The 25,217-nt window shown below is 34.5% G+C and overlaps 2 protein-coding genes across 4 annotated transcripts in view; one reads left to right on the forward strand and one right to left on the reverse strand.

The window, feature by feature from the left end:
* FAM227B (family with sequence similarity 227 member B) overlaps positions 1 to 25,217 on the reverse strand; it is a 196,968-nt gene that overhangs the window by 47,993 nt on the left and 123,758 nt on the right. The gene's annotated exons all lie outside the window — the stretch shown is intronic.
* The window catches only part of FGF7 (fibroblast growth factor 7), a 57,241-nt gene continuing 52,040 nt past the window's right edge, over positions 20,017 to 25,217 (forward strand). The window contains exons 1-2 of one of the 3 annotated variants that reach the window (XM_049611696.1): positions 20,017 to 20,248; positions 20,833 to 21,388. In XM_049611696.1, coding sequence (XP_049467653.1) covers positions 21,103 to 21,388 — 286 coding nt within the window. In that variant the 5' untranslated portion in view covers positions 20,017 to 20,248; positions 20,833 to 21,102. Of the gene's footprint in view, positions 21,389 to 25,217 lie in introns of all 3 variants that reach the window. The other 2 variants (XM_049611695.1, XM_049611694.1) reach the window with 2 other exon arrangements.

Genomic DNA, 25,217 nt, shown 5'->3' on the forward strand with positions numbered 1-25,217 from the left:
CAAGAAAAAAAAAAGGACTCAAATAAAATCAGAAATAAAAGAGACATTACAACTGAAACCACAGAAAAACAAAGGATCATAAGAGACTATTGCGAACAATTATATGCCAATAAACTGAATGAATAACCTAGAAGAAGTGGATAAATTCTCGGAAACTTATAATCTACCAAAACTGAATCAGGAAGAAACAGATAGCCTGAACAGACCTATGACAAATAAGAAGACTGGAGTGGTAATAAAAAAATCTACCAATAAGGGAAAGCCCAGGACCAGATGGCAGGATGACTGAATTCTACCAAACATTCAGTGATATATTAATATCAATCCTTTAAAACTTCCAAAAAATAGAAACATAGGTAATTCTTCCAAACTCATCTTATGAGGCCAGTATCACCCAACACCAAAGTCAGACAAAGACACCAAAAGTAAGGAAAACTATAAACCAATATCTCTGATGAACATAGATGCAAAACTCCTCAATAAAATTCTAACAAATCAAATTCAACAACGCATCAAAAAAATTATATACCATTACCAAATAATATTTATCCCTGGGATACAAGGTTGGCTTAACATATGCAAATCAATCAATGTGATACACCACATCAGCAGAATGAAAGATAAAAACCACATGATCTTCTCAATAGATGCAGAAAAAGCATTTCACAAAGTTTAATAACATTCATTCATGATAAAAACTCTCAGTAAAATAGATATAGAAGACAATGTTCTCAACACAATAAAGGCTGTTTATGAAAAACCCATAGCTAACATTAGAATCAATGGGGAAACACCGAAAACTTTTTCTCTGATATCAGTCACAGGCAATGTTGCCACTTCTATTCAACACAGTGCTAGGAATACTAGCAAGAGTAATCATATGAGAAAAAGAAATAAAAGGCATCAAAACTGTAACAGAAGACGTAAGATTCTTTTTGCAAGTGATGTGGATTTTATATGTAGAAAACCCTACGGATGCAATTAAAAAATTCCTATTAGAACTAATAAAGAAGTTCAGTAAAGATGCAGCAAAATAAACATAAACAACCAGTTACATTTTTTCACAACAACAATAATCTACTTGAAAAGGAAATGAAGAAAACCGTCTTACTTATGACTGCACTGGAAAGAATAAAATACTTAGGATTAAATTTAACCAAGACTGTGAAAGATCTGTTCACTAAAAACTATAAAAGGATGATACAGAAATTGAAGAAGATGCAAATAACTGGAGAGATATTTTCATGGATTCAAAGAACTAATATTGTCAAAATGTCCATACTAAAGAAGCAATATGCACAGTCAACGTGATTCCTATCCAAATTCCAATGGCATTTTTCACAGAATAAGAATAAAACAGTCTTAAAAATTTGTATGGAACCACAAAATATCCCCAATAGCCAAAGCAATCTTGACAAAAATGAGCAAAGTTGGAGGCATCACACTTCAGAATAGGCAACCCAGATACAAACCTAATCATATACTGCTCATACATACACAAGTAACTAAGTTTTTACAAGCATGCCAAATATGCAGTGGGGAAGAGATAGTTCCCTCAATAAATGGTGTTGGAAAAACTAGATATACACATGGAAAAGAAAGAAAGTGGACCCCTTTCTTATTCCTGGGAAAAGAATTTCTAATAAAATCACAGATGAAACAAAAATCTTAGTCAAAAACTGTATGAAGGACATAAAAGTCATAAAACTGAATAAAACTGGTAGGTAATCTTTTGAAAAAAAAGTTCAATTTCATCAGTATTTAAAGAAATGAAAACACCACTAATATGGCCCTTTTTAATTGAAAAAGAATGATAATGTGCAATGTGGTTGGACTCATATGTAGTCTCATGTGCTAACGATGGGCCATATCAGTTGTCATACTACTCCAAGTACACGACACTTGGGTTTGAATGAAGTTGGCAGAAACCTGTTTCTTGGTCTTTTTAACTTCCCAAGCTCTTTCTCTCTGGGCTGGAGGGGAGAAGTACTCTAATACTTTCCTCTTAAGGAATTCTTTTGATTCTTCAATATTCCTTCATCACCATCTTTTATAGTCTGGAGGCAGTAGGCTAATGGCCTGCAAGACGGTCTTTAGGATATTATCTGTTGATGTCATCAGTCTTTATGACCTCACAAGAAACGAAGACAGAAACAGCCTCATTTTAACATTCCATTACCCGGTTTAAGTGGATTTCTGTTACAACCGAAAGAGTTTTGACTAAGATGCTTGGATTAACTCCTCAGTTTCTCCAGGGTAGTTTACTCTGATTGGGTACTATAAATAAAAAACTGCTATGTATTAAAATTATCAGTCATGTTACCCATACTCACTCATTTCACAAACGTCTACTGAATTTCAACTACATGTTCAAGGCCTGGGATACAAAGATGAAGACAACAAGGCTCATTGTCTGTGTGGGGGAGGAGAGGACAAGTCTGTGACATGTTCTCATATAATTGCAATGCAGTATGATAGAGCTACAGTGAAAGAAAACATGAAAGTGTCACAAGAACACAGGAATTCTTGTTGCAGATTAATTGAGAATTGCAAAAGAATTGGGAAAAAAGAATTTCGTTTTTCACCTTCTGAATTACTCAGTCACACTATACCAGATTGGCCTTGTGTTCACTTTACCATTCAAAGGATAAGGAAACTAGTATAAAGAAACTATGGTATAAAGATGCCTTTTAGATTGTTCTGCTATGAGTAATAATAGTTTAGGTTTTGTATCTAAGATTTAAAAAAATAAGACAATTACATGTATTGAAGTGTTAATATTTTCCTTAAATCTTTCTTAGTTTCTTTTCTTGCTGTATTTTATGCATCCTGTATGGTGTTTTTTATTTATTGGAACACTTGTTTCTTGGGACAATATTTTACGTGTATTATTTTATAAATACTTTTTTTCAAACCATCGCTCCTACTTTTCTTTGAAAAATATCATAGCTATCTGTGAACGTTCCACAAATGGCAGAGAATTTTGAGAGCTTGATCCTCCTTTAAAATGACCTTAAAAGGATATAAACCCTCTCTGCAGGCATATGCTCCAAGACAATTTCATTGAGAGTTTGGGAGGCTTATCATGCAGACCAGGTCTTCTTCTCTCCCAGGGGATAGGTGATCTGACCCACTTGACCAGTAGTTTAAAGTACTATACATGTGAACTTAACCTGCATTCCCAAAGGAGACTAGTGTGGTAGTTAAGCACATAGGCCTTAGAGTCAGATGGACACAGATTTAAATGCCAGCTCTGCCATTTGTAGACTAAGTGACCCTGGACATGTTAATTTTGTTAAGCTTCTATTACTTCAAATATAATTGGATAATAATTACAGACATATTAACTGATTAAAATTGAGATAATATATGCAAGTCACAGTACCTAGCATGTTGTAAGGGTTATATAAATGTTGGTAAATGTTGTTATTAAGATTATTTCTTAAGGAGTATAAATTCAAACTCACTTTTACTTCATACTTATAAAAGCTTTGTTGAGAGAAAATATTGAAAATATTGAGGTGTGACTGAGTTTTGTTTATTTCTGCACTGGAGAATGGAGACATTTGCCAATTAAGGTAGACCGCAAAAAGCTAGGTATTAAAATGGAATTTTCCCACCATCTATAGATCCATTTTACCAGATTGTGTATCGAATTTTTTTAATGTTTATTTATTTATTTTTAGAGAGAAAGAGAGACAGCATGTGTGCACATGAGTGGGGGAGGGGCAGAGAGAGAGGGAGAGAGAGAGAATCCCAAGCATTGCAGAGCCTGACACAGGGCTTGATCCCATGAACCAAGAGATCATGACCTAAGTCGAAATCAAGATTCGGATGCTCAACTGACTGAGACACCCATGTGCCCCAGATTTTGCACTGTCTTTGTTTCCTTGGTCAACACAGCACAATGTTATAGACTCAACTCTGGCTGTATTCACTACGTTAACACAGTTTTTTGTTTTTTGTTTTTTGTTTTTGTTTTTTTACATTATATTAAACACAGAGCTTGTCTAGGGAAAGTGGAGTAATCAACTGGGGTGTTCAGAATAAATATTCACCTTTTTATCCTTCCAAGGCACATGGTAACTTCTTACCTCTTTATATGTATTTTTAAAATGTTTTTATTTATTTTTGAGACAGAGAGAGACAGAGCATGAGCAGGGGAGGGGCAGAGAGAGGGAGACACAGAATCTGAAGTAGGCTCCAGGCTCTGAGCTGTCAGCACAGAGCCCAGCGCGGGGCTCGAACTCACAGACTGTGAGATCATGACCTGAGATCATGAGCTGAAGTTGGAGGCTTAACCGACTGAGCCCCCCAGGCGTCCTGCTTCTTTCCTCTTTAAACTTTCAGTTAAACTTTGGTTTGTGAGCATAATTTGTTCTGGAAACGTGCTTGTAATCTAAAGCACTTGTATATCAAAGTGAATTTCCCCATAAGAAATAATGGAAACTCAGTTTATTTTTTTCCACAAAGCAAAAATATTCATATAAAAATTATTACAATACTGTAATATAATACAAAATAATAAAGAAAATACAAAATATAAACAAAAATTAACAAATTAACCAGCACTTAACTTTGAAAACCTTCATGGCTGGTGTGAGGGAGACAAGAGAGAGGAGGGTTATTGTGTAGGATGACTTTCACTATCACTGACACAATCCCTGCTATCTACTGGCTCAATGGAATCTTTTTCTTTTCGTGCAAATTTAACAAGGAACCAACGACACTTGCTTATGCCTCCTTTTGAGGATTCCATGGAAATGTGACATTGCATTATCCTTAGATTCATGGCTCACTGCTATATCTATATCCTTAGATTCATTCACTGCTATAGCCTTATTCCGGTGGTGCTCTTCTGCAAAATTTTCACTGTTTCCCACATTTTACACACTTACCTGTGTGTAAAAGTGAGGGATTCCTCTACCTATTTCTCCTCCTCCTCTGCAGCGAGAAAGAGAGAACCATTGTCTCAGTTGTGGTCATGTGGGATTTGGCTTCACGAGCTATTCGTATTACAAGACATTGCTCGTGTATCAAGTCAAAATTTATTAGAGATGTTTGGTTGTCTTGTGGAGCACTCACAGAACAAGTTACTCGCAATCCAAGGTTTTACTGTATAACCATGGCCATGCAACTTGCTCCTGGCAATGAAGTAATGAAATCTGAGTCAAAATGATGTTTGTTTGTTTGTTTGTTTGTTTGTTTTTGTTTTTGAGAGAAAGATTTAAGAGCCAATTTACAGTTCATTGAGTTCTCTTCTCCCTACTTCAGTGATTATGGTGAATGAGATAAAGTCTTCTTCGGCTTGGATGTTTGAGTTACTATACTAATGGAAACTCTAGCCTATGTGCAATGGATACACAATGTGAGTGAAAAATAAACCTTTGTCAGCGTAAGCCACTTAAAATTTTACTGATGTTGTTACTGCATTGTAATATAACCTATACAAATTGATACAGGGATTCGCAGGAAAAAAAAAATGACTTAGTATAAGCAACATATACACTTTGTGTGCACAAATGGTTTGTTTTTATTTTATGGATACTGCCCAATTACATAAGTAATGTTGTCATTTCCCTTCCTGGCAGATAGTAAGCTTAGAGCCAATCTTATTTGTGAGTCAAGTCTAGCAAAAGTAAAGGATCTCTTAGTAGGATTTTATATTCTAATCTCATCTCAGACTTTTCTTTTTCTATCTCGTGTTTCTTAAACCTTCTTTTTCTTATCTGTTTATTTAGCATGTTATTTTATGCTTTTGTACTGATGTAAAGCTACCTAAATGCTTATAGGAAAAAGATGAGCACATACATATAATTAAATATATATATATATATATATATATATATATATATATATATGTATAATGCCTGTTTTAGTACAAAGGGTTTAAACATGTGATATGCAAGATGAACCTACCTGAGTGCTTCACCTTTATCTTTCATTTATGCCTTTCTTGAAATGGCCTAAAGGCTCAGACTCCACTATTAGCCTGATGTCTCTACTGGGGAGCACTGATTGCCCTTCAGAAGGACACAGGAATAGGATTCAGGAATCTAAATTCTAGTTTTATTTTGCCACAAACTATATATGTAATCTCCAGCAACCCACTTTCCACTTGAGTCTGTTTCCTCATTTGTAAAATTGAGGTCTTTAAAAAATTTTTAATTTATGTTCAAATTATGCTCTTTAATTTAAATTACATGAAAAAAGGCATGAGGGGATAGATTAATCTACCTCTCTTAAATGGGAAAAAAACCACAATGTGGTTTCTTGAGACTAAACTCTCTATTTTCCATTTATTTCATGCATTCCTTCAAGAAATATTTCTTGTAGGGCTATGTGAAAGATATTACAAGGTTATAGAGAAGCAAAGGATCCAATTCCTGGCTTCAGCAGTCAGTTATAATCAGGCTGATACAACATAGGCAGGGAATACTTGTGAAAAAGTCAACATCTATTACAAAGTTAATATGAGATAAAAAGGCAAATAGACTGTATCAGAAATAAAACTTTTAAGGATGAGACAGAGACTGTTTGTGGGATCAGGTTGTCAGAGAAGGCGCTCTTAAAAACGGATCAGATTTGCAGGACTTCAGATGTGGAAAAAAGAATGCAGGCCAATGGAGTGTGCATGGGGGTGAGGCTGGGTAACAAGTCATTTAGGCAGGACCTTGAGAAGACCACCCTAGTTGCAGCAAAGGGTTACCTTGGGGTATGTTCAAGGAATATGAAAAAGAAAAAGAGCAAAGGAGATTAAGATGGAGTGGTTGTCCTAGTGTAAACAGATTTTTACTATGTGTCTGTCAGGAAATAATGTATTCAACACAAATCTTTGAGGATGATTGAAATAATTGGTGGGTAATTATGACTTCATTTAAATACTATAGTTGCTTAACAAATAATGTGAGTGATGTGGTTTTACCCTTTAAGTCATAAAGTTGCTAATGAGCCTAATTATTTCAAATTATCATAAATTTCATTTCCCCACTGTTTGTAGAGGAGAAAGGTAACATGATAGCCTATCAGAAGTTGAAAGCAATTACATCTCTTTTATTTATTTTCATCCAATAATTTAAAAATGTTTGCCAAGGGCTTCAAACTTTTTCGTAGCTGAGTATAGTCCTTTGTAATAGAAACAAGAACAAACCAACCCTACTGCTATGAAAATGATGGAGAAAAGAGAAGCCAAGGCATGCAGAATTACCTGTTAGTATAGAGGAATAAAGTGGAGTACTGTTAATGAAAAAATTCAAAATCTTGTAATAACGAAATCAGAATGTAAAGAATTCACATTTTGGTGACGTCAGTGTTATGTACGATTTATATGAAATACATATGTTTCTTTCAAAATGTGAGTGGAGGAGTCAAATGTAGTGGGGAGAAAACTTTTGCAAGAGCTCATTCTGTTTTCCTCTTAGTGTAAATGTTAAATGGAGGGTGCTGTGGTTCACCCATATCATTTCCTGTTTGTTTGGAGCCATTGTGTTCTAATAGGAAAAATGCTAGCAGAGTCTTAGTGACGCAGTGTCAGTTCCCCACCCTTTCCCCCAAATCTTTCCATCAGAGCATTTACTATAAGTAAGACTTCTGTACTGAACAAAGAAAGTAGCATTTTATTCCATTATTTAAAAAAAATAAATTATAGGGTCTCAAATCTCTTCTATGGGTGGGTTCTCAATATTCACCACTAACAATATGCCTTAAAATAAGTCCATATTCCAAGATCAAATGTGCAAAATTTGGTTCTGTTTTTAATTAAACCAAACTCTTTCTAAGTGAGTGAGAAATTAATAGTTAAAATGAATGATTAGAATAAGAATTGTCTCTTCTAAGGCTGGTAATCCCAAATTCTTTGATCTAGCTACCATTAAGCTCCTACCCTGACTGCTGGGACTAACTGAATCCAAACTTAATCAAATCAATCATACCAAGTAAAGGAACACTACCAACAGTTTCATTTGTAAGACCACAGGACACTAATATAATTTATGGAAGGTTTGAATTAGTACCTTGGGAAGACCTGTTCTTTTTAATGACACTTCCTCAGGAAGAAAGACTGACTGCTACTACAACATGCTCTAAGAATCAATTTTACTTTTAAAATAATTTGTACCACTATATTACAGTGGAAAGTGCATGGGAAAGAACAAAATGGCAAACACAGCAGTGTTCTTCAAACATCAAAGGACATAAGAAATACCTGGGAATCTTTTTAAAATGCAGCTTTTGACTTTATTTGTCAGGCCTAATATCACAGTTTTGGTGACAATACTAGCCTGTGGAACTGTCTTTTGAGTAAGAAGGGGATAACTAACACAGACCTGCAGGGGTGCCTCTCTGACAGTGAGCCTGTGTCCTCAGCTGTAAAGTGGGCCATGAACACCACTGTCACAGGGTCACTGGAGGGGTAAGTGAAATTGCAAAGTGCCAGGCAAGATAGGAGCATGGAATGAAGAGCAGAGAGCATGGTACATAACGCTGGTATTTGGTACATAGGCTTCGCTATCTTCTCACTCCCACAATGCTTTGTATGTGTCCTTTAGCTTGTGGGCTCTCAAAAATGAACTGCTAATGAGAAGATGGACTCATTTTCTATATTTAGTTTTCAAGATTTCACATTTGAAAGAATAGGTTTCCAAATATTAATTTGCTTTAAATGATTACCCATACAAACCCTACCTCCATAAACTTTACCTTAAAAAATAAAAAAGCCTGCCAAGTAAGACTAGATGAACAGCTCTTTCAAAATCATTGGATAAAAGTTTTAAATCGCCAGAGGTTGGGGCACGTGAGTGGCTCAATCAGTTGAGCTTCTGACTCTTGATTTCCGCTCAGGTCATGATGCTGGGGTCTTGGGATCAAGCCCTGCATTGGGCTCTGCATTGAGTGTGGAGCCTGATTGGGATTCTCTCTCTCTCTCTGCCCCTCCCTGCACTTTCTCTCTTTCTCTCTCTGTCTGAAATAAATAAAATGAAAAAAAAAAATCACCAGATGGTGGCATCATTATGGGTTATTATTTGAGAATTGTCTTCTATAATATGAAGTTATTCTCAGAGGGGTATGATTAGAATATAAACCAGATGTATTTTTCAAAACTTTATTGAAAAAAAAGTATAAAAAAGTAGAAATTTAATATGAGGATGACCTAAGGAGTTTTCCAGAAACTTGAAGCATAAGTATGATAGAAAAAGCATGCATGTGTGAATGTATGAGCAAGAAAGAGAGAGGGGAAGAAAGAAAAAAAAATGTGGAGGAGAAAAGTGAAGACAGAAATGGAAGGAGGATGAACAGGATAAGGAACAGTTTCAGAATTCCAAACAGTACAAAAAATTTCTAAATCTCTGTAAATATTTGGTCTCACCAACAAATAGCATAATTTAAATTTACCTGTAAACTAAGAAAGTTAAAAACAGGACAAGATTGTCTTTTAGGTCTAAAGGGAACAAATTAAGCACTAAGATAAGCACTTTTTGAAAAGAAAAAAGTCCCCCTTTAAACTTAAAATATGACATGTTCTGGGTATAGCAAAATAATCCAGAAATTTTCTATTTTTCATCCCTTCTCTTGCTTTTCAAGGGGTAAAAACAACAACGCTTCTGATGCTTTTGATTTTGCTTCTTGGTTTTACATTTGATTATATTAGAAATAAAGTATACTTATTACCACAATATGTCAACATCTTAAATGGAATAAAATGAAATGGAAGGCACGAAAAAGGCAGTCAAAGCAAGGGAGGAGTATGTTAAAAATAATTTCATTACCACTTATGAATTAGTCTTTAATTACCCCCTTAGCTGTACTAAGAACTAGAATTATTTCCTTTAATTTTATTTATTGAAGGGAAAAATAATAAAATGTTATCTTTAAAAAAAACATCCTATCTTAGAATACTTTTAAATATGGTAAAACTTCATTCATTTGGAGTCCCTTAATTCAAAATTTGTTACCATTCATATTGAATGTGGATTGAAATTTATCTTTTTGCCTTGCAGAAATTTCCAAGATAGTGCAAATTAATAAGATAAATCAGTTACCATGGGAAATTTAAAAATATTTAAGAAAAAAGCATTTTTCAAGTATCTTTTAGTACTTTTCTATTCACATGTGCAGATAAGCTGATAAACACCATATTTTTGGTATTGATTCAACTAAGCCAGGTAACAGTTTGATTTATTACAAATATATCACTTGGCGTTTCTTTTAAAATACACTATAATTTTGGGTTTTCACTAATTCAGCACCTTTATAAATTCATGATATAATGTTTCTGACTTCCAAGTTACTTAGGCTAGGAAATCAAAATTATAATCATGCGTAGCCAAAAATTCTATTACAAAGAAATTAGTCTTGTTTTATTGTTCTTCTGGCACTATCAAATGAATGATACGGTTGTCCTTTTTTCTCCCCCAATTAACCTATTTTTCTTGGCATTCGGTGAAAGTTTAGTTTTTAATATATTCTTTTCATTGTGTAATCTGTATGCTATCTGAACAACTCTAGTCCAACATTTCTCTATTAGCATATTTTTTCTAAGAAGGAAATATAGGATATAGAAGCAATTTTCTTTTAGGTAAAATAATGAGAGGTGCTAAGTATTGATTTGTTTTAAAAATGCCAACATTATTTTATTTTTAAAGCTATGATTTACTGTGCGTTTATTATTCGCCAGGCACTGTGTTGAGCACTTTATAGTCATTTTACATTATCTCATTTAATCCATTAAACTACAAATAAGGTCAGTCCTACTTTAAAGATGGGAAAACTGAGTCTCTTAAAGGTTTAATACCTTGCTCAAAGTCCTATTGTTAGTCAGTGGTGGAAATTGGATTCAAGTCAGGTTTATTTGTTCCTCGAGTTCCACCATGTTATCTTCCTTGAAGAAAGGATTATATCCACTGCTTCAGGAGCCATGTATTGGAGTAAATCAAGCAAAAAGAACTAGTTAAAGTGGGATGTGAAGATGACTTTGGCACTTGAGATGACGTAAGATACCTAGGAGACAAAATAGGGCTCCTTGGTCACAATCAGTATGGCGTGAATGCCATATACTTCCTAGGACTGACAGAGAAGTAGGTTCTGAGAATGCTGGTAAAGGTAATAGACTCGCCTTGCTTAACCACTAATGTGTGGGTGTATAATATGAGAGAATATTATACCTTCTGCAGTCTGGGATGCTAATGTTGAATGATCATTGGAGGAAACTAGGTCAAGTTTTGTGATAGAGTAGAATATTGATTTAAGTCATGTTTTGCATAGCTTCAGTGCCTCTTTTGCATTTCAGTATGTGAACTCAATTTATTTAACCAGTTCACTCTTCACAGATTCCAGGCATTTAGTATCTATATATTTTGTTCTCCAACAAGTTTTTGCTGTAACTAATCGTTTTTCTTGGAACTTCACCATCTGTGGAACCCCCAGTTAGATTCTTAAGTTTGGTATCACATCAGTCATGGTACATTGCATTGGAGAAAACCTAAGCCTACATATCTCATTTTTAGCATTCAAGGTCTTCAATGGTGTTCCTGGTCTTCCTGGTTAACAAGATATGAGCCAAGATCTGTTGTTGAACCTATTCTAGGTACTGTTCGTGCTTCCACACAGATCTATACCTGGACTGATGCTAAAATTGTTTGCTTCCATGCATCTAGACAGACTGCTAGAATTAATATAACTGAAAAATAGATAAGAATCAAGCTATTATCTCCATACTTCTCCCACTTGAGTCAGCCATTAAGTTACAGCTTTATCAGTCTTCATTGGTCGAGTGTTTGCTCCCTGTTGGCTGTAAATCATTCATAGATTTTAAAGCCTATGGTAGGACAATTTGTAACTGTTTTCTTAATTGGATGTACTTAATTTTCAAAAGCCATTAACAAAGCCAAGTTTAACATTAACAGCCTTTTAAAAAAATTCCAGAGTGGGTACATTGGAGATGGCCAGTAATGCTGTCCTGTGACGAAATTAGTGTCATCTCACCTTTTACTTCTTGGTGAGATATTAGTGTAATTAATGTGGTAACTTAGTTAAGTCTGTAGTAAATAATTTATTTATTTATTTATTTATAATACTACTTAACTTTATTTATTTATTTATTTTTAAATTTACATCCAAATTAGTTAGCATATAGTGCAACAATGATTTTCAGGAGTAGATTCCTTAGTGTCCCTTACCCATTTAGCCCATACCCCCTCCCACAACCCCTCCTGTAACCCTCAGTTTGTTCTCCATATTTATGAGTCTCTTTATGTTTTGTGCCCCTCCCTGTTTTTATATTATTTTTGTTTCCCTTCCCTTATGTTCATCTGTTTTGTCTCTTAAAGTCCTCATATGAGTGAAGTCATATGATTTTTTCCTTTCTCTGACTGACTAATTTCACTTAGCATAATACCCTCCAGTTCCATCCATGTAGTTGCAAATGGCAAGATTTCATTCTTTTTGATTGCTGAGTAATATTCCATTGTATATATATACCACATCTTCTTTATCCATTCATCCATCGATGGGCATTTGGGCTCTTTCCATACTTTGGCTATTGTTGACAGTACTGCTATAAACATGGGGGTGCATGTGTCCCTTCGAAACAGCACACCTGTATCCCTTGGGTAAATACTTAGTAGTGCAATGGCTGAGTCGGTTGTAGGTAGTTCTATTTTTAGTTTTTTGAGGAACCTCCATACTGTTTTCCAGAGTGGCTACACCAGCTTGCATTCCCATAAAAATGCCAACGTTATTATTAAGAAACTTCTTCCTCAGTACCTTAACCTATATTTTGACAACTTTAAAACCCATTTATGGCTGAAATCAAACCATAAAACTGTTTTAGGGTTTTACAATAACATAACTCAAGTTTTGATTGCATGGGGCCTACAATAGTTTGAGTGTCAGAGACATTCTTAATTGGAAAAAAGAGGGAGGATGACCCTTAACATTTTCATCAAAATACAGACTTAATACTGCCTGCCATGAGAAAAGCTTTCCTTTTGCACCAGAGTTCCTTAAAAAGAGATTCTGTTTCTACTTCCACATTTTTGTGGTAATTGATTTATAAGATGCTTACCGGTTCTCATTTCAAGGGAGTAAGAGGTCCAGTTCCCTCTGATCCAGACTGAGTTTTGGGTTATAGCATTCCTCGTAGCTAAAATTTCTAACTGCCTGATTTTCCCATCCATTACTCTCCCAGGTTTCTTTGGTTCCACAAAATGGAAACACTACTTATCCTGTTGCAAATGTCAGATAACTGGGATTGAACGTTGACAGCTCCTTGTCTTTCACATAATCTATCATTGAGCTTTGTCTCCAACATTTATTTGCTCACTTCCTTCACTCTCTTCTCCACCATCCTAGTCTAAATTATATCATCACCTCCAACCTGAGTACAGACATAGCCTCCTCTTAACTGGCCTCCTTACTTCAACTTTTGACATTCTCCAAATCATCCTCCATGTTTTCAGAATGATCACAGGACTCAGTGATTATAACCCATTATATTTAGAATTGAACCCAAAATTCCAGTTGTTGGTATCAAAAGCCCACATACATTGGTTGGTCTCATATCACCCAACTTTCCCTTTGTTCACTGTGCTCCACTTATACTGTCACCTTTCAATTTCTAGTATACACCAAGCTCATTTTCACCTCAGAACTTTTGTTTTCCCTGTTACCTTTGCCAGGAATGGGCTGCCACTTCTGATTTCTTCTTATCCATCAGATCTCAGCTTAAATGTTACCTTGTCAGAAAAGCCTTTTGTGCCCAGATTTCAACAAGCCCTTTCTTCCCTTTTCATTTGTGTTATTTGCCACCATAGTAACCTATTTATTTCTTCCTCTAATATCATCAGAATTCTTTTTATGTACTTATTATCTGTCCCTTCCTCCATAATTCGAGTTTCATGAAGTCAGGGACTTTGCTTATCTTATTGAACAGTGTATCTCTATTATATTTGCATACTATGTAAATACATGGTAAGTGATGATTTGAATTTGCTGAGTTAACAGAATAAATAGGATCAAGGATTTTATTGTATCATTAAAAGCTCAATACGGAAAATTTCAAAGGAAATATCTGATTATTGCTTACACGATTCTTGGGTCCCTCATGAAGACTGAAGATATAAGAAGGAAGAGAGACAAAGAGAGAGAGAAAATTTGTAAGGAGTATTTCTTCTCTATTAGTCCTTTCCCTACCAAGAAAACAAGTGGGGAGCAGGTATACCTCCCTTCACCCTAAATCAAGTGAGAGGGTCTAGTGTTTGAAGACTATAGAGGACTACTGAGGATATTGGGAATAGTGGTTTTCATATTAGAAAAGAAGACTAGAAAAAACAATTACTTGGCTTAGTATATGAAGATGATAATTCATAAGAAGAAACAGTTTTGGAAGAAGTTGTGGTGGTAGAAATGATAACTTTTGGAAGTGATTAGATGAATAAAGATTGGACTAAGTATGATTAAGTTAATATTGAATACCATTGAGGGAAAAATATGAGAAATATTTAAAGATGGCAAGAATGTTTAGCTTGAAGAGAAGCCTAAGGAGAAATATTAACCTCTTCTCTTAAGTATGAGTTATCTTGTTAGCCACCAGATTTATAAGAATCTGTAATTTAATGGATACCTGGCTTTTCATGGATGCATCTTTATACTAAAAATGTTTAACTCCATAACTTTCTTCTCCTTCTTTGCTATCATAACTATCTTTATTCTGCTTCCTTCTGCTACTTCTGAAAAGTTCATGTGGTGCTAAAAAGCCATGGTTTTAAAGCTAATGAATTAAAAAAAAAACAATTTTGTTAGCAACCCAGTAACATTTATTAAAGATTTAAAAACATTTTTTGTTGCTAGTTTTCCCCCTTATTTTCCTGTTTTGCTATGTAGACAGAGAATATGGAACCAAAGAATGATGACTTAAAGCAAAGAATGTAATAACCCTAATTGCACAGGGTCCTTGTTGTCTTTCATGATATTCTCCTAGGGGTGAAGAAAAATTCTCTCCCTACCCAGTATAAAGCTTTACAGCTTTTCAACTGTTAGAATGGCACTAGGCTGTCAAAATTAGGCACTAATATATAGCACTGAATCAAGGAGACTGATTCTTTGCTAAAGTTAAGCATTAATTTAAGTGGAGTCAAGCCAATTAAGAGTGAATTATATAACTTCATTATATAGAAATTTCCAAATTAAAAAAAAAAGAACTCATAATAACTCTAGATATCTTTCTCTAGGTCTAAAGTTGCATAGTAATTTGGAAAATTAATAACACATTTTTGAGAACTTTAGCTTTAGATTAGCATTTCAGAGAACTTTTTATAAATATAGAATTAAATAAAACATACATTTTTATAGACTTAAGAGACACAAAGAGTCAAGTTACATTTGTAAACTGAGATATTTATACAGCTGAGTCAGAGGCACACCACAATTTTGAACATATGACTCAGACTTTGTACCCTTATGTACAATTAGTTTTAAAATGTTAGGGCATTATGCCAAGAGTAACCACAAAGTTTACAAAGCTGAGGATTTATAGGGACCCCAGGCTTGCTCAATTACTTCTGAGATTTTACTCCTGAGTTTAAGCCACTATTTTTGACCAGGTCCATCAGATTTGGAGCAGACACACCTATACTCCAGCTTCCTATTGCACTTAGAATAAACCCAAACCCCTACTACCATGACCTTCAAAGTTCTTCATGATCTGGTCCCTGCCTACTTTTGTTTCATTTATCTATCACTATTTTTCCCATTGCTCATACCTGAAGCCATTCCTGTTCAAGGAAGCTTAAAATTTATCTCTTTAGACAGGCCTTTCCTACTTAAAGTAGGAGCCTCTACCTATTTACCCCCATCTCCTTGAATATCTTCGTTGCATCCTAATGTCCACCTCCCATTTACTCACACGACAGATATACATGTTTATGTTTGTTCCCTCACTGGAATGCATACTCTGTAAGGTCAGAGATCACTTCCAGAACATTCACCATTGTATCTCAACATCTGGCACCAAGTAGCTATTTGATAAATATTTGTTTAGTGAGTGGGTCAAGGAAGTAAGTAATGTTGGTTGTACACAGCATGATCCAAATTTAGGATCAATTTAGGCCCAATTTGGGCCTTAATTAATGGAATGGAAAAAAAAATTATGGAATGGGACTGACAGGAGAAAAGATGAAGGTTTATCCACAGTGTGATGATAGCTGTAGAGGAATGCAATGGAAACAAATCTTGGACCATAATCTCAAATATGTAAGAAATAACATATAAATTTATGTTTATAAATCAACCTTGCATTAACTTTGAGAATGTTATCCCCTCCCCGCCCCAAGTAAATAATAGAGGTAAAAAACTTAACCTCTATTGTTCCTGGGTTCCCCTCTTCTGCCTCAAGATGGTGTTGGATTCAAGGACAAGGCAAGGGATTCTGATTTTTGAGTCATTTGTCTACTCTAGTTACTTCTGGGTGTTCACTGACTCTGTTCACACAGTTCCTTCAAGTATGGGCTTCCTGCTGCTTCCAGATTTCTTTTTGAAACATGGGAAATCTTTATGAGGGGTACTTATGGCTCCATCTATTTAGACACATGAGGCAGTCCTTGCTCTCCTTACTCCCTGGAGCTTTGCTGCTTCTGCCGTGTGCTATGGTGTTTCTAGATATACAGGAGCTTGGTCCCCAAATAGACTTTTATCTCCCCAGTCTAAGGACTCTAACTTTCCCAGATTGCTTCCCAAAGGCACTCTGATGCTTCCCTTCCTTTCAAGGCACTCAGCAGAACCCTGTGAAGTGGATTCAGACTTTATCCAAGTCAGGAAGTGTATATGACTTTTTTCTCCCACTTCTTTCCTTTCCATTTACAAAGTTTGGCTATCTTTCTGACAATATGGAGAATAGAAAAATAGGATAAATGAACATAATTTAATATTACATAAGCTTATGCTAGTAGGAGTTAAACAAATTTGAAGTTAAAACAAAATAGAGCAGGGAGAGTGGTTCTGTTCATGTCACTCTTCTTAACATACTATAGTGGTTTCCTATTGCTTTTAGGATGAAGATCAAACTCCCTGACATAGCCCAACAGGACCGTGGCTACCTCTGCAGCCTCTTCATGCACCACAGTCCTTCTCATTCTCTGTAATAAAACCATATTGGTGTTTGTAGCTTTTCCTTACAGTACTTGTCCATGATAGTCATTTCCTTTAATAAGATGAGAAACCCAAGGGATAACTATAATGAATGCCATTTTACCTGTCAGCTTAGTAATATACTATACTATACTATATTAATATACTATATTGATAATATACTATATTGAACAAGAATCATACTTCTGTACTGCTAGTGGAATTATAAAATTAGTACAACTTCTGTGGAGGGTTAAGTTGGCAATATCTATCTAAATTTTATATATATGGACAAATTCTGGATATTGATGCTACAAATATATTTGCACAGTAAAAAAATGACACATTTATAACTTTATTCATTGTAGCTTTTTTTTGTAATAGAAAATGACTGGAAAAAAATTAAATGTTTATCAATAGAAGGCTAGACAAATACATTGTGATATACCCATTAATGAAGTACTATGTAGCTGTAAAACAAAATGAGGAAATTTACTAAATACTAATGGGAAGACTTTCTATTTTTATTAAGTAAAAAATGCAACATGCAGCATATTGTCTATGGCATGCTACTTTTGTATAAAAGGGGGAAAAGTAAAAAATATATATGTGTATATATATATATTCACACATATGTATTTAACTTGCCTGTATATGCATAGAAAACTCTGACAAGATACACAAGAAACCAATAACAATGATTGTCTATACTTTTTGATAAAGAATGGGAGCTAAGAGGATGTGGAACAGGATAGGACATAAAAAGGTAAAATAATGAAAATATTTAATGATTGATGTTCCCTTCTATTGATTACATTATACATACTTATGAATGTGACATGGGTTTAAAATTATTGAAATGCAAAATTCATTAAACAAAAGCTATTTTCTATCATTTACCTCTTTGTGAAATAGGGATAATAACAGAGGTTGCTTAAGCAAAACTAGATGGTGAATAATCATACTTAAACAGCTGTTAATATTTTCATGATATTTGTTGAAATAGATCCTCTGTATTCTTTTTACATATTCTATCCCCATATCAAACTAGGCAAGTATCAGGCACTGTTTCTTAAAAGACTTAAATACAGTTCCCTTGTTGAGATTAAGCCACTCATTAATACTACCGGGATTATATTTTCAAATCACAGCGTACAATAACATCTAATGAAGGTAAAGTGAAGAGATCACAATTTTATACTTTGTTTCCAATTTTACAGTTAACTCTATCTAGCAGATTTTAAGGAGGCCCTAGCACTCTTTATCAACAAACTGTCCATCTCTTTTATTTAAGTCTTGAGCATTGAATTAGCAAATTTTGACTTCTAATCTGTTGATTTCTTAGTTTAAAATCTGTAGGGTCAGTGTGGAACAGATGGATTTAGTATCTTCTGAAAATCCTTACATGTGAACTGACTGTTAACAATTTTCACTTTAGAAGGAATATTCAAGTTCCAGGAGTTCTGGCACTGCTCTTTATTGTTGCCTATGGAGGGATGGTTCAGAACACAGCAACATCATACTTTCTTTCCTTCTCTTCTTCCTCCATTTGGAGAAATACATGATAGAATTTTTATCTAGCTTTTTCAACAGATGCAATTAGAGAAGGTTCCATGCTCCTCTGCTCTAATAAACTTACAAATTTCAAAATCTGATGCCTAAAGAGTAACTTGGTACATTTAACCTATTCCATGCTCTGGATTTTGTTGCCCAAAAGCAAGGAGATTACATACACTATAATCTGAAAGGATTTAATTTTCTTTTCCTATTTGGTCTACATGCACCACCTGGTGGTAAAGTAGTGCATTTCAAGTGGGGTGTGTGTGTGTGTGTGTGTGTGTGTGTGTGTGTGTGCTGGGAGTATGAACATGGGAAAGAGAATTTCAATATACACTCCTAAATATTGAATTAGATTAACAATGCAATAATTTTGCAGCAAATAACTAATAAAATACTGGGCCACTACTATATTTATAGGCCAGAACAGGAAATAAAGGGGAGGAAAACTCATGCTGAAAAGTAAAATAGCTTTCTCTTAACTTACATTAACTATAGCTCTTATAATTCATCCCTAGAGTAACACTTATTTATTGTGCTAATGTTCTTACTGAGGCAAAAGTCAAACATTGATAACCATTGTAAAACCATTTTATTTATTTTTAATTTTTAAGAATTACAATTGTTGAAAGTATGCATCTTCTTCCTTATATTAGTAGTTAGTATAAGTCCAAGTCATAGAATTTTAAAACTACAGGGCACCACAGACTAATGCACTATTTTTACAAATGCAGTAATGTAGTAGCTGAGACTCAGAAATGCCAAGTGACTTGCCCAAGGTCATACTGGTAATTAGTGGCTCAGCTCAAATAAGAAACTAGATGTTCTAAGTTTCAGTCTAGGAATATAAAACATAAAAAATATACTCATATACAATGGTCAAATACCTCTGCATGAAAAGATATGCCCTTGACTCAGCTACACAGTGTTTCAGAGCACTAAGATGTGAGTTAATAAACACATATTAGTTTTATTCTAAAATTCTGAGTACAAAGAAGTAATAGGAGAAATGCATGTATCATAAAGCTATGGAAAAGATTTTCTAACTAGCAAAAATCCCTTTTATATATATGTTCAAAGGAATATTTTTCAACTTATATACAACTGCTACGTTGTAAAGATGGTGTAAAAAATTCCTTTTCCCCTTTTAACTGTTTCAGAATCGGAGATCTGTTTCTACAGAGTAGGTACCCACTGGTAGATTTAGTCATAAACTATGTTCATAGCTCCCTCTCATGACCATTGAATGAATACTATATAAGCCTCTTTTATTCTTGCTGTTGTATTCAACTAACAGCTCACTGGTTAAGTTTTAATTGCTTCCAATGAGGTCAGCAAAGGTATTTATCGAAAAGCCCTGAATAAAAAGGCTCCACACACACACACACAAGCATACAGGCTCTCACACAGAGAGAAAATCCTTTTGCCTGTTGATTTATGGAAACAATTATGATTCTGCTGGAGAATTTCTCAGCTAAGAAATAGTTTGTAGCTACAGTAGAGAGGCTCAAGTTGCACAAGGCAGACAACAGACATGGAATTCTTGTGCATCCAGCTGTTATCAACAGAACAAGTAAGTTACTGCTATTTGTTTTTAAAAATAATGCAGAGTGGATTTCTAGTAGTTTACTTCTTTCTCTTGTTTTAGTGCTGAGGGAAAAAGTAAAGTTACCAGATTTTTGAGCCTTGTAATTATCTATAGTAATTACGCTGTAGAACTTTTACATATAGTTCTCCAGACAATACTGGCATTTGACTTGAGAAATGTGGGTAGTTCAAGAGAAAATAATTGATTAACCACAAACATAAAAGCATACTATAAACAAATCTAGGGAAAGCGTTTATACTTTGTTAGTAGTAATTTTAGGACTTAATTTAAATCAATAGCTCTAATTGCAGGATGTTTCTTACCAAACAGCAATCAGAATAAATGGTACAATCATATTCTGATTTGTCTCTAGTAATGTATAACTTTTCTAAATCTACATATAGAGAGATAAAGATGTTGACATCCTCTGTGAAAGTTGTTTTAAATGTGCCTTCACAGTACCAACTACACTGCATGTTATAATACTATTTACCCACTAACATTTATACATACAATGTTTCATCTTCCCCTGCCTCCCCTCCCTATTCCTAATGTCTCCTGGCAAACAGAAGTCCAGTAGTAAACAGTGTCGCAGCAACTGAACTTAGTGCAACCTGTTTTTATAAGGAAATACCAACTGAGAGTTATTTAAGGAGGAATCCTGTATTGTTATCAGGAACTAAAAGGATAAGGATAACAATTTGGAAAAAAACAACTACTCTTTCTTAAATCAATCTACAATTCACAGATAGGAAGAGGTCAATGACCTAGGAGCAACAATCAACTCAAGATTTAATTTTCATTATGTTATTCATGAACACCCGGAGCACTACACTATAATGCGCAAATGGATACTGACATGGATCCTGCCAACTTTGCTCTACAGATCATGCTTTCACATTATCTGTCTAGTGGGCACTATATCTTTAGCTTGCAATGACATGACTCCAGAGCAAATGGCTACAAATGTGAACTGTTCCAGCCCTGAGCGACATACAAGAAGTTATGATTACATGGAAGGAGGGGATATAAGAGTGAGAAGACTCTTCTGTCGAACACAGTGGTATCTGAGGATTGATAAACGAGGCAAAGTCAAAGGGACCCAAGAGATGAAGAACAACTACAGTAAGTAATGTCTTTTATTTATAGCACTGCTTATGAACCTTAATCTGTGAAAGAACCATTTTTCAAGTGACATGCTTTCTTACTTTTCTTTTTCGATTTTTTGAAAAAAAAACCCTATCATCTTCTAATTTCTCTAAATTGGGATCGTTGAACTATGTTTCCAATAACATCTTCTGGGAACAGGTCAAATCTACTAATATTATGGTTGGAGCTGATAACCCAAGCCAATTTGAAAATATAATCCCTATGTCCTATGGTCAAAATGCTTGTAAGTTACGCAAAATATAAATGATATTATTCACACTGAGATGGAAATCACTGTCCTCAAGCAAAACTCATTAGGAACTCTAAAAGAGTCCTCAGTAAATGCTCAACAAACACTTATTAGTGTGAGGAACAGAAAATTCATTTAAAAAAAACAATTAGATTTTCTTTGAAAGAATATTTCTGTGGTGTAAAATACATAATCTGTGCTCAAAAATGCTTTCAGGGACTTGTGCAATTGTGAACAGTTATAAAACAGAAGGGAATCTGTCCATCTGTTCATGTCAGAATGAGTTTGTATTAGGTTGTTTGTTTAATTTACCTAAGCAAGAAAATAGGTTCCTCCTAACATTTTCTTTAAATCTTCCATGCCATAATTTTGTGTTACCTTAAGAGAAATGTAAATGTGAAGGAAGAAATAAAAGTGAGTTGCAAGAGATGTTAAGTCCATGATTTTCTGTTAGTGTACCTTACATTTTCTCCAAGAATTAGTTATTTTTGTCCTATTGAAATATCAGGGTTGGATTTGTCATTTAGAAGTTATGATGAACAAACAATTTCAATAGTATTAAATTTAATAAGGTAGAATATTGGATATAAATAGTAAGAATTTAAAGTCCCGGAATGAAAATAAATGGTTTGTATTACTAGCACTTGAACAATGTTATTATCTTATCATCTTATAATATTATGTATATTAAAGTCAATTGAAAAAGAATGCCTGGGGATGATGGTGTAAACATTTGCTTAAGCACTTGCAGTGCATTTTGCTTAAGGCTTGCAGTGAGTACTTGAAACTTTTGTTGCTTGTTTAATGAATGGTTTTTAGGGATTTTTTAAAAAGTTTATTTATTTTAGAAAGAGAGCAAGAGCGAGCAGGGGAGGGGCAGAGATAGAGGGAGAGAGAGAATCCAAACAGGCTCCTTACTACCAGCACAGAGCCTAATGCAGGAACCATGAGATCATGACCTGAGCTGAAATCAAGAGTTGGACGCAACCGATTGAGCCACCCAGGTGCCTTGGTTTTTAGGCTTCTTAACTAACGAGCCAATAAGTGGGAAATTGGGGAATTATATTTCCAATATGAAAATGAGAGGATCTTCTTTTTAAATATAATTGATATAGAACACTAAGGCCTTTTTAATGGATTATTAATAGCTATAGTTTAATTATTACTGGTATTAGTAAAATTATCATGTTAGTCTTGGAAGATTGTTCTGATTATACTAAACTTTAGCTGAAGAAATTACTATTTGGAGAAAAGTTCTGTGGATAGCCACTTCTATATGAGCAACAGAATTTGGATTATAATCAATTTATTTAAAAGTTATGAGATTTATCATGAATAATGGAACCTGGTAGAAGAGACAAGAGGACAGAGCCCAGGTGGAAGTTATGATGCATAGGTCTATTCCCTATCTGTGAGTAATTTTGGAAAAATTTTTAATTCTTTCCAATTTTCAGTTTTTTCATCTCTAAGATATGGGGTATATACAGATGATCTCTAATACACTCACTAGTTCTTACAGTCTATTCTATTCTAAACCATAACATAAGTATGAACAGATGTAAGTACTCGTTATGTAATTATTATATACTTTGAATGAGATAAGTGAATATTATCTCCATTATAAGATGAGCCATCGGAACTAATTTGAAATTGTACCAATATGGTTATCAAATCTAAACACTGTGTAGAATTCTTCTACATGGCCACTAATTCCTTTTGAATGCTTTTGTCAAATAATGAAAAAGTGAAAAATCCAGTGAAAAAGTAAAATCCAGTGAAAATGAATAGCATACGTAATTATTTGGGATGAAAAATATCTACAACTGGGATGCATTCATATATGTGTTTTATTTTGTGTTAAAGTTTCTTAAAAACCACTAAACTCTGGCATTTGTAGGCATACACAAAATGCCAAAGTTATTTTATATCTGAAACACAATTTAGCATTAACCTTGAGTAACCATAAGGCCAATTTGGCACACCATTTCTCCTCTATTCTAATTCTACAGTGAAAATGAAAGAGAGAGAGAGAGAGAGAGAGAGAGAGAGAAACTCTTTCTGTATCATAAATAGAATGCCACAATACCAATGTTCATAAAGACATGATATGTATTATATAGTCTTCACTTCTATAAGCTTTTCATAGGCTGTATATATAAATATACTTTCTTGATATGGTGAATTCTCCTGGAAAGGGAAGCTTTCAATGGGATCCTTTAAGTAAACCCTAAAACTGTTGTCAGGTTGTGTTGCTATCCTCTTGAAGAAGGGGTCAGTCAGGCTTAACCATAGTTAAAAAGAAGCTAATCCACAATTGTCAACAGGAAATCCCAAGATACAAAAGTAATTACTTCATTGAAAAATATGGAGAATAACTTATTAGAAGAGAATTCTGATAGTCATTTCCTGTTATTTAAAGGGCAGCTTTACTAATTTTAAGTGTGAATGTCCCCTACATAAAACATGCAAATTGACACATGTGAAGTTGAAGCTACTGTATCCAGGTACAAAGGAAGTGCTCAATAAAATTTGTTTAAGAAGTCAAAGAAGAACAAAAAACTTGAAATTATAAATATGAAAACTATTAACATTCTTCAATCATTAACTGAATGAATGAACAAATGAACAAGAGATATTTCCTTCCTATTTAAAATGAGAGTAAAAGGTGATTGAATTGTCTACTGGAGTAAAATGCAGCAGAGTTCAGAAAGTGTGATACATCAGAATAGCACTTTGAATTTCATTTTCAGTGTTCTGATCCCATAAATTTGTTAGCTGGTTGTTAAACGCCTTCTGTGGAGGTCTTTTAAAATGGTATAGATTTAAATGTCTTAGATGATAAAATTTTGCGTGAAAAGTTAGATGTCAGCTGTGTGAAACATAATTGTTCTCTGAGTTACTATGAGGTCCCCACTCTTTTCTCATGGCTTTGCTTTGGATGAAGGGGAAAATTACCTGATGATATTAATAGGTTTTGAAGGACTGCTTACTTCACTAGCAGAAGGATAACTCCTTCATAAAAATGTGATATTGCTAAGAAAATGGACTGGGGTGAGTAGAAGAGGTTAAAAAAAATATATGGGTATATAATTTTGTTTCTAAAAGACTGGGTTGGGTAGGTAGATGGAAGGCCTAGAGGAAGACAAGGGGAGTGGTACGGAGCTGGATATGACAGCTCATGTCTCATTTTTAAGGAAATTTTAAAAATTACTGAAGCTATCCTGGGTTGTGAGGATCTCACTTCAGTCTTAATTATAGTGTTGTCTTGTGAAATATTTTAAATTTAGATTAGAAGGACTAAATTGCAGGAAAAGCACACCAAGCAACCCAATAAAAATAAGCCTTGTATTAGTAGACAGATAAGTAAGACCCAACTCTATAAATGTAGGAATTCATGAGAGGCCAGGAGATGCTGGACCACATTTCTGACACTGAGGAGAGAGGAGGTGTCACTGGAGAACTAGTCCTCAGATTGCATACTGGTCTCACCCAGGAGGCAAGAAAAGTCTGTCTTCTCTGATGATTCCACATTTAGCCTTGCAGTATGTTTCTAAG

This window comes from Panthera uncia (genome assembly GCF_023721935.1).
Source record: "Panthera uncia isolate 11264 chromosome B3 unlocalized genomic scaffold, Puncia_PCG_1.0 HiC_scaffold_1, whole genome shotgun sequence".
In the NCBI taxonomy this organism is placed as follows: Eukaryota; Metazoa; Chordata; class Mammalia; order Carnivora; family Felidae; genus Panthera; species Panthera uncia.